Raw genomic sequence first — 10,649 nt, 5'->3', positions numbered from 1 at the left:
CATGTCTGAATCATTTTGCCAATGTAGACCTTATAAAAAATTTGGTCAAGTACGGTGGCTTGATCTATTGCCAAAATTTTGAAATATCGATTTTTTTTTGCAACAAATCAAATGAATACACTACCAATGTTTTGGCTGGCTGATTTGGGCAACAAACCAAATGGCCCTCTTTTCTCTGACTTACCTTGGATTGATGGCAACGGTGGAGCAGACACTGAATGATGGCCTTCATTCATGTTTCAGTTGTCACTTTGCATGAGAAGATCCTCAGGAACATTTGCCCTACAATATCATGCTTCAAAACAGGGTCAACCAAGCTTACCATTAGCAAGCCAACAGCTTACCGGATCGCTGTGACAATATCAACATGAAACAACCGCTCATTCCACCCAGGACACCGAGGTAATGGTAAAACAACCTTTTAAGATAGTCTAAATATCAACACAGTTGCATTGAGATTTTAAGGTAAACGGGCAACGCGCCACACAGAGGTATTCACAAAAACCACCACCAAGTCTCAGTGAGATTCCCAATTGAAGCTCACTTACCGTCTCCAGTCCAGTAACCAATTGGTGAAGATAAAAATAAATGAACCTTTTGAGTCTTGAGCTCCAGGTGAAGCTGAACTGGAGCCACCAGTTACTTATAGAAGACTATCACCCTAAGACTGATTTTGGTTCCTAGAGGAAGCAGAAGACCTGGATCTACTCTTACCACCGTCTTGACGAAGGCGTAGGAAGGCAGGTTCAATTGAGTCATCATCACTATCTACACCATTAGCATGTTGAGCTACTCGATTCTGGAAGGCTCTTCTGCGCGGCTGGAAAACATTGTTGTAGTAACTCACAAGGGCACGTTCACCTTTGTAACGGAAGGCGGCACGCAGCTTGTCCCAGAAATTGTACTTAGATGAAGGCAGATTCTGCTGGACAATGGTCTCAAACTTCTTTTCTTCATCCTTTTGCCATGTTAATGCTGCATCCTGTCCAATTTCATCAAACTTCATTGCATAGTATGATGAGCCCATTTCACGCTTCAGCTCGGTCTTTTTCTCTGCCACATGAAATCTGACACAAGAAGTGGAACCTGGGACTTCACAGTTGCACTTGTCTGGCCTGCCCTTACCAATAGTATCATCAAAGACCTCATTGTTTTTTGGAGTTAAAATAGGCTCTCCAAGAAATCTCAGCATATCTGGATCTTCATAAGGTAATGAAGGCTTCCCAGTCCATTCTGGAATATCTGCCAGACCAAAAGAGCGATTTGCACGAGAATTCCAGTTACTGCTCCCACCTGCAGATTGTTGATCATCCCATCCATCATACTGTCCATCCTCAGTTGTAAGACCACTCTGCAGGAACAAAAAGTGATCCTTCTCAATTTTATTTTATATCTTAGGAAGGAATTGTCAATTAATAATAGGCCATAGTTCAGCATGCATGTCAAGCAGTTTTGAGTTCTACAATGATTGTATTTGTATGGTCTGTAAACCAATAATAAGCTAATATGTAGCAACCAGTTCGTGATTACAAAGTGGATAAGCATGGCGTATCCCTGAAGAAATATAAATGCCCAATCCACAATTCCACACAGAATACAAAATCTGAAGAAAGGTATTGCCAGGTGTGGTTTGTGCTGGCTCAATCTTATGGTAAGTACAAATATAGCCTAAACTTAGGATCATTCCAGAACATACTCTACTTGCATCTTGCCAAGTAAAACAGTAGCAAGCCAACTAGGTTTTGCCATCTTACGGTCTTACGGATAGGCATGGACTACACTATACATGCATTCTGAGATGAGGAATATGCAATTTTACCTCATCCTTACGATAATCAGGTTTACACGGCATAGCTAGTAAGCAATTAATTACACTACACCATATGCATGGAAAGTCTTGCATTAATGGTATTACAACAGTGACAAGAAATATCGTAGTGTTTTAAGTAGATGGTATTACCATTTAAAGAAAAAAAAAAAAACTGGACAGGCTGCAGTTTTGCATTGTTACTGGTCTATTGAATATTACAAGCATCACCTTGTCTCTAGCAATTGTAGTTATGTTTAAATAAGTCGAGGACTCTTTATTTACATACCCACTATAGTTAGGGAAAAGAATCAAACATGGAATGGATCTTCTAGATGGTATGCATCAGTTATCTGTCTGGTTAAAGTTTCATTGCCACTATTTGCTACACTCAAGTATGTGGCCAGTGTTTTGGTTCTTTCTCAAAGGTTGTAGCATGTTGATGGAACCCTTTATTCTAAGGTTCCCCTATAAGCAGCTCATGGTTTCTAGGTGGTACACCCTCACTCCCTTAGTATTGGCATGGGTTAGACTCCATGTGCTCTATGGCTGAGGCAAGGGACGAACAAGGCTACCCTCAAGAGGTGCAAGTCCTTAACCCGACACATGGGCATTGGTCTAATTGGCCTATAGCAAAACATAGTGGTTGATGACCTCAACAACCCAGGGCAAAGGCAAGACTTGCTTGTCATCCACCCTATGGATGATTTTCCTTGCTTATCTAGTGCACATAAAAGTATTGTAGCCTTTTGTACATTAGCTACAATCCTATAAGTAACTCCTAGCAACTCATTTCTAAAACATCACGTCAATCAACACAAAACACATTTATAGGTGTTCGGTGCTCCTTAGAGTGTTCACTCATAGGCACCCGCAGTATAATCAATTGAACTAGAAAGTGAACTAGCTAAGCGATGTTCAAGTGGTTTGACTGTTCAACCGAGCGATCGAACTACAATATCAAAATAATCATCTAGGATGCATGTTCCTTTCTAGGTTGCCTACACCATGGAAACCCGAGGTCGAGTCCCCACCTAGCGCCCCTTTTTAGGAGCTTTGCAAAAAGAAGAAATGATGACGCAAGCCTTGATGGAAGGAATTGGACCTCGGTTTGGCCCACTACAAAAAATCATCAGCCCTCCACCCGGTCCAACTCATCCCGGTTTTAATGCCTAGTTCACCTAAAAACCACCCAATTCGAATAGCTAAAAACATCCAAATTTACAAAGTATGAACGGTTTTTGGATGCAACCAACCATTCCACATTTTCCTAGTTAAACTGCCAATCCAGTATAACTTTTCAACACTACCATCTCCAACCATATGCCGATTGAGCAACCAATAGGCACTCAAACGTGTGACTAATTGATCAAAGTATCAAAATGTTTTCATAGACAACCAAATAAGAAACAACATACTCCAACCAAGATAAGAAGCATATTAACACAAAGACATGTGAGCAAAGCGATTTCATATATTGTAGGCTACATACCTAATATATCACAAAAGGATGGACTTCACGAGGAATTTATACCACCTAAAAATGATGGTACAACATATCATAGGGAGTTTTGGATGTACCACTTAAAGGATATTGACAGTACGATTGGCAGCCCAAATTAATCTAATTGACCAAGACTAATCACATCAGTAGTATGAAATGCCAAACATTCCTCTTAACAAATGCGAAACATAACAAGATATCAACTTTATGGTATGCAGAGGAGTATGAAGTGCATGAATCGACCAAGTCCCAAATCATAGAAGTGCAAGAAAGATAGAGCAATGCTATCAATCATATCTTGGAATGACGATTCGACTTGAAAAAACCAAACCTAAATCCTAGGTTATGCCCTTTGCAACATTTTACCGTCTCTATAGTTAGGTCAACATGAATCAAAGAAAATAAGATTAGACAAAGCGATGTTTAAGCAAAACGATGATTTGATCTACCTCAATCTATGCATGACACAAATTAAGTGGCCAAAACTTAGGGTGTTGGATTCAAACCATGGACGGGTTGTTTGGCAGAAAGTAGAAAGCTATAAGGTAGTGGATGTAGGAGCATAGGACTTTTTGGCAACTATTTATCTACTATATTCTAGTACATAAAACCATGAATCACTGGTTGATCGGTGGCAAGAGAGCTAGTTCAGGTCAATTACTCGATCAAGTTTGATCAATAAGGGCAAGCAATCAAGAAGCCCTCACAGGCAAGGGCAAACCCAAACCCCAGGCCACATAGGCCATGGACCAGGGCATGGGAGTAGGGACTAAAGGTCCATCGAGGTGTGCAAATTTTCACCATCGTAGCACAGATGTATCAAGAAACTAGGCTTGGGACCATGGCTTTGGCCCATTTCTAGGTGCGTCCATGCTGATAGACATACCAATGAGCAGTCATTTTCACGGTAGATCAATTAACTAAGATGAATAAACCCACCAAGTTGCAACACGCAACATTTACTTGTATCAGACACTAGTCCAATCCAAGATTAAGGGATTGCGTCAATTTGGTCATGGTTAATGTTCATGGGATCACCTATATCAAAACATGAAAAGTGTTATCCGTATAATCTAGACAAGTGATCCACCCGAGCTCTTGGCTCATCCATTCAACATTCCAATTATTCAGCCAGTCGATTCAATTGCGGTTCACTATATTTACCTTCAAAGTGGTCTAAATGCATGAATAATCCCATAGCACAACTGGACCAACTTTTTCAACTATCGGTCAACTAGGCTAGACTTTATGATTTTGATAATGTGAAAACAATGTGCATTGGTATCCTTCAATAGTGTGAATCATGACCATGGGTAGCATAGCATGGTGTCATTGCTTCTACCGCATCATTTGTCGACTACTTCTGCTCACTGCGACTGTTGTCGTCGAGTTATCCTTGGTTCTTGGTTTGCATCTTGCAACTCGGCAACTACTTATCACAGTCTGTATGTTCATGAAAGATCATGCCATCCGACTTCGATCAATCTCTCCTTGAGATTCAATTCGCATCAACTACAACAAGAGCTACTTAAAATCTTAGATAGTGTTTTGGTTGGGGGAATAAGGTGGAATAGATAGATGGTCCTTTTTTTTTATAGGATGGGACATGACGAATTGACGAAATGAAATGGTTCTAGATTTGTTTGGTTCAAAGGATGAGATAGTCCGGAGCTTTATTCGGTGTTTGATTGAAGAAATGGAATAAGATTAGACTAGTTCTAGTAACCTTCTGGTGTATCTACCGTTTTTGCTCCTTGCTTTTGCCATGCCACTACCATGCATCTTCTTGTCCCCCATCTCGTGTTAGCTAACACTAAGGATATCGGCCCGATATCCATGGCAATGGTCGTATCCCCTCAATTACAAAGCTAAGGGAAAGCAATGCCATGAAAGTCCTTGAGTGCAAAGGCAAAAAGGAGCTTGACTGCAAGACTCAACCGTCGAAAAGAGACGAAAGTCAGCCTTAGTGATCCAATGGTTCCTGATCAGATGCGGCCATGTGACTGAGCGAGACAAGTTGGGATGATCTCGTTCGGCCAATTTTTTTCGACAATATAGTTCCGAATCTAGGCAGAACATTCCGCACGGTGGAATGAGTCTGTCCTAGCTTGTTCTACTTGGTTCTCCAAACCAAAAGAAGGGACAAGGGCTCGTTGCGGGACGATCATGTCCCATTCTCCCCGTCCCGAACCAAACGCTAGCATATAGCACTACTTAATTATATCGCCTTTGTAGTGCATTGCTTGAAACAATAACCATTCCATGCATCATTTTCTATTCTCGGTAATAGTTATACCATAGAATAGAAGGCACAATAACTATTCCCCACCTACAACTACTTTTAGCATAATTTACGGCCATAAACAGTTCATTCCAAAATTTCAAACAACAAGATTCGGTAAAACATCCATGGAATCAAGTGCAATAGACCGAGTCTCATAAAATAGACATTGACTAAAGTTCTTGCATCAGAAATAAAATCGCATCCTTGTTCTCATGTCAAGATCACAATTGCGATTCCAAGTTTTGTAATGTAGTTTCTTGTTTACCTCTTTCTGCTTGATTGTCACATCACCTATAATGGCATGAAAATCATGTCATGAAATTTCATAACTGGTAAGTACAAGAATATGGAAGCCGATTGGCAACGGCTTAACAAAGAAGGGTACAAATCAAGTGAAGAAACTACAAGTGTAGGATCATCCCTTAAATGGAGAATGCCGTCTAGTATTTCCATAAAAGTTATATAGATAGATCAGAATGGTAACAATCTAGTAAACATGGAAGTAGATAATAGGGACCCAGTGTTTGCCACGACATTGAGCACTAGTCAAGCAGTAGACCAATACTTACACATAATCGTGGGGGGGCTATGCGGCTGTCGTCGGCTAGGTAACTCAGGCAAGAGGATGCCAACTAGTACCTAGATGCCACTTAGTCAAGCTAAGTAGGCGCCTTTCAGAACATTACACAAAGAATCCTTCAATCATGGATATTGGTTGCACACTTGCACTACTTGCCATTCTAGCTAAAAGGGTGATGGATATGGGTGGTGAACACACATTCATATAAGTGTATAATATAAACGCCATGTCATGTGGAACAAGATTAACAAAAGCTTTGATGGATGGAGCAAATGAGAGGAGCCCCTAACCGTGGTCTAACATCAACAAGGTCATCTCCATGGGCAACCAAAACACAGAAGGTGTGAGTCACGAATTCATGATCCTTTTCGTTTACTTCCACAAATTCACCAACATTGATGCCAAAGGCAATATATTCAATGAAAAGTGTGCCAATAAGTTCGAAGTTTGACCAATTGTAGTGACATTGGCCATCCAAGCATCACATGTTATATTCTATCTCTTTGATGTCCAACATTGCTTGATTGCCATCACGCCATCCAATGTGTCAAAAAGTTGTAAGACTAGTCGATGTAGTTGGCCTTCAACTCAAGTAATAATGATTTGGCAGGAAAAGTAATGTTGAGTGACTCCGATAAAAAGTTTCTCTAAACAAGTTTCTAATATGATATATACCATAGGATGGATACCATATCATAACTACTGCTTTGAATGGGAGTTGTGCAGGTAGGGAAGAGATATCTAGGGCAGAATTATGCTTCATTTGGTCATTCCTTGCTTCCATCTCATTCGTTTCGAGGCTTTCTATCAGAGAAACTAATTTGTAGGAAGAAATTTCACAAAACCCAAGGTTTTACGATGTAATGTAAGCATGTGTTTGGTTCTAAGACTAGGTGGGATGGCATGGGACCATCCCTGATTTTTAGGATGTGATGATTCCACTCACATGTTTGGTTCATAGGATGGGACCATCCAGTTATTTGTTTCGTAGAAAGGATGAGGGAGGGATGGGATGGACGCCATTTGTGGCTACCGTCAACCCACGTCTGATCCCGACACCACGTTGGTGGGAAGAGCGCAGACGAGCCAACGGCCAGAGGTAGGATCGGCGTGGGCGGGCGCAGCCAGCAACTCGACGAGCAAGCAGGCGAGGAGGGACGGTGCGGCCGACGACTCGACGAGTGAACGAGCAAGAAGGCAGAAGGAGGAGATTCATGAGTGGGCGAAGGAGGAACGGAGCGGCTGGTGACTCGACAAGCGGTCGAGCGAGCAAGCGAAAGGAGCTGCAGCGACCAACAGGTAGGCGGGTGGACGAGCGGATGACCGGTTGCGGAGGAGAGGCGAGGCGACGGCGGCCACTCGTGGAGGAGAGGCGTTGGTGGGCCACGGAGGAGCGTCAACTGCTTGCGGAGAAGAGGCAGTGGCGGGTCGCGGACGAGTGCCAACCACTCGTGGAGGAGGCAGTGGAGAGTCACGAAGGAGCGCCGGCCGCTCTAGGAGGCGGCGGCGGGTCGCAGAGGAGTGTCGGCCGCTCACGAAGGAGCGGTGGCGGCGGCGAGTCGCGGAGGAGCACCAGCGATTGCGGAGGTGGTGGCGGGTGGTTGTGTCGGAGAGCCAGCGGTCGTGGACGGGTGGTGGGAGCGGACCAGCGCCGGCGGATGCAAAGGTGGGATTGCAATTAAACTCGGCTCAATCTGAACTGACGATGTATGCTCTGTCCAGGTGAGACGAGCTCGTCCGGCCGATTTTGCCGGATAGCTTGGTCCCGGATCTGAGAGGAATATTCCTCTCCAGGGACAAACCCAACCCACTCACCCCTAAACCAAACAGTCCTAAAAGTGGGTTTGCCCTGACCCATCCCATCCTATCCTTGCAACCAAACACATCCTAAAGCAAAACTCTAGCTTTTGCAATTTCTCAAGGAATTGTGACGACAGGGTCAACAATTGAGAAGGATGTTTCATTGCAAGGAACACAACATAGCTAGATCCGATCAAGAGAGAAGACAAATTGGTGAAGTCAATAGAGCTCTTTTAGATAAGGGACACATTTCATTAGTATTCTAGTAGACCCAATTAAGGCAATGCACTATCCAATCCTTGAATGTCATCAATCATGAAGCCTTGTGCCTTCACCTTTTTTGTCACTATCAAGAGAGTGAGAGGGAGAGGGAGAAGGAGAGTGCAGAGGAGAGGATAAAATGAGATAGTGGAGCCCACCAATGTGAGATTATACTAGTAAAAAGGGTGGCATAGCAGTGTGTCCATGTTTTTTTCCTATAACCTTTGGCCCTAAAAGCCTAGGTTTCTTTCGAAAAGAGTGTTATCTTTGCCCCTAAATGTATTACTAGCAAAACATATATTGTTTTAACTAACAATACATACTATGCTATGTTGTGATGTGCAGGATATCCATAGGCAGCAAGTTACTCATAGTAGGCTTACTGAAATATGGAAAGAAGATCACCCATATTCATGTGAATAGCAAATCAGATAATTTTAAAAAGGCCAAGGCGTTAGGCATCACCCACGGGCACTTTCTAGAGAATAGAGAACTTTTAAATTTCTCATGAAACAGTGTATTAGCATCAAACTTTCTTAACTTCATTTACTAGTCACCAATGATCCCCAAAACGGCTAGTCTTAGAAATAGAAGTGTGGTATAGTACTTTGGCATACCTAACTCCATATGCTAAATTTAAGTTTTTTAAAGAAAAAGTAGTATCAAAACTTGCCATACTACAAATGGAAAAGGTTGTGTTTTCCTTTTCCTCACAAGCAGATGCTCGTAGGCTCGTAACTACAAGAACAGAACTAGCTTCAAGTTCAAAAATTAAAGGCCAGATGATCGCAAAAATAATTTGACTAAGGAAAAGTTTTAACAGATAAAAGTTGGCAAGAATTAGGCAAAACAGAACGATTGTTCCAACCAACAGTCAACCGAAAATCCAGGTTCTACCCTAATCAAGTTTTTTGCAACACATTTCCTTATGCCTCGAACTACATAGAGCAAACATCATGGCATATGGAAAAGAAAAAGGAAACATACGAATGCTCAAACATGATCAAGCATTACACATTAGCCATGGTATCCCTCAGTCCAACACCTCGAGCAATGCTCTGTGATGGAAGATTTAACTTCCCGAAAGGTAAATCTAAGCACCAGCATTTATAATCGAACAGAGTAGGAGCAACGACATCATTCTAATCTAGATCTCCAATGTAATTAACAAAACAATAACACAATCAATCATATCAAATTATCAATCAAGCAGCATTTCAAGAAAAATAGATGTAGGAGGCAGTGAGCTGTTTACCTCAGGCTCTGTTGCCTCGGGCTCAGGCGATGCGCAGCCATGGGGCTTGTCGCTGAAGCCGTCGTCGACGAACATCTGGCGGCGGAACATCAACGCCATGGAGAGGTGGTTGTCGGCGGCGTTCCTGCCGGAGCGACGCCGATCTGGCTTCTTCGCCACCTGGCGCACCCAGTTGAGCATCCCCACGAGGTTCTCCCTCTTGCGCTTCAGGTCCAGCACCTCCTCGACGCCCTCGGCGTCCCTGGCCGCCGGCGCGAGGAACTTGCCCTTCTTGGCGCTCCCGCCGCTGCTCCCGGCCTCCTCCCTCAGCTTCTGGGCCCTGAGGAAGCTCGCCTCCAGGGGGCAGAGGTACTTGTGGTACACCAGCATGATGGGGACGTCCATGGCGGGGTTGAGGCCGGCCATCTCGGCGGCGGCCGCCCACGAACGCACGGCCTCGAACCCGCCGCACGCCCTGACGGCGAGGTACAGGCGGAGCAGCCCCACGGGGGTGCCGTCCCCGAGCAGGGGAGGCATGGGGCGCGGCGGGAGCACGCCGGGCCCATGCGACTGCGCGAGGAAGGACCCGAGCAGCCGCTCGAACACCTCCGGGGCGCGGTCCTCGGGGAGGGTGATGCTGGGCAGCTCCTGCCCGGCGAGGTACCCCTGCGAGCGGAGCGTGGTGGAGACGTCGAACACCGCGAGGACGGCCTCGGACACCGCCGGGACCATGGCGAACGGTGGCGGCCTGGTGGCCGCCGCCGGCGAGGTGGGCGCGCCCTCGGGCGGCGCGCGGTTGGGGCGAGAGCTCGAGGCGTTGGATTTGAAAGGGGGCGCGGAGGAAGGGGCGGATGGTGGTGGTGGGGTTGGGAGGGGGGCCATTTTTGCTTGCAAGCCCTCAGGATTGGGAGAAAACTCCTCGTCTTCTCCTCCTCTCGCCTTTGCTTTGCTCGATGGTGTGTTGTTGGGAGAAGAGAGGGAAAAAAATTTGGGAGAAAAGGATGGCAAATGGTTTCTCTAGCTCTTAAATCATGGAGGGAGCACAAAACCCTAGATCTAGGGAAGGGGTAGGGAAGGGAAGGGGTGGGGTGGGGTGGGTGGGGAGGAGTGGGATAAGGACGAAAGCGGTGGGCCACGTCTTATCTAGCGATTAGCTGTGGATCACCTAAGTTTATTTGG

General features: G+C 44.7%; 1 protein-coding gene across 2 annotated transcripts; it reads right to left on the bottom strand.

The window, feature by feature from the left end:
• Positions 1–403: 403 nt before the first annotated feature.
• LOC4348751 (AT-rich interactive domain-containing protein 2) lies at positions 404–10,543 on the bottom strand. Of its 2 annotated transcripts, none has more exons than XM_026020791.2 (2): positions 9,492–10,543; positions 404–1,351 (listed from the first exon to the last, which is right to left on the bottom strand). In XM_026020791.2, exons 1-2 carry the CDS (start codon positions 10,350–10,352, stop codon positions 662–664), a joined length of 1,551 nt encoding a protein of 516 aa, XP_025876576.1. In that variant the 5' UTR covers positions 10,353–10,543; the 3' UTR covers positions 404–661. The 2 variants fall into 2 exon arrangements, with proteins under 2 accessions (XP_025876576.1, XP_066160745.1); XM_066304648.1 differs by lacking the exon at positions 404–1,351 and adding an exon at positions 5,662–5,886 and having other exon boundaries at positions 9,492–10,497.
• Between the last annotated feature and the right edge of the window lie 106 nt (positions 10,544–10,649).

The sequence above is a fragment of the Oryza sativa genome, chromosome 10, assembly GCF_034140825.1.
Source record: "Oryza sativa Japonica Group chromosome 10, ASM3414082v1".
NCBI classification, from domain to species: Eukaryota; Viridiplantae; Streptophyta; class Magnoliopsida; order Poales; family Poaceae; genus Oryza; species Oryza sativa.
The sequence above is the reverse complement of the archived record's forward strand: the minus strand, read 5'-3'. Positions and strand labels throughout refer to the sequence as shown.

Coding starts and splice junctions, on each gene's coding strand:
- LOC4348751 (XM_026020791.2), bottom strand. CDS start 10,352: ATGGCCCCCCTCCCAACCCCACCACCACCATCCGCCCCTTCCTCCGCG. Junction 1,352..9,491: donor CCGAGGCAACAGAGCCTGAG/GTAAACAGCTCA, acceptor TTGTTCCTGCAG/AGTGGTCTTACAACTGAGGA.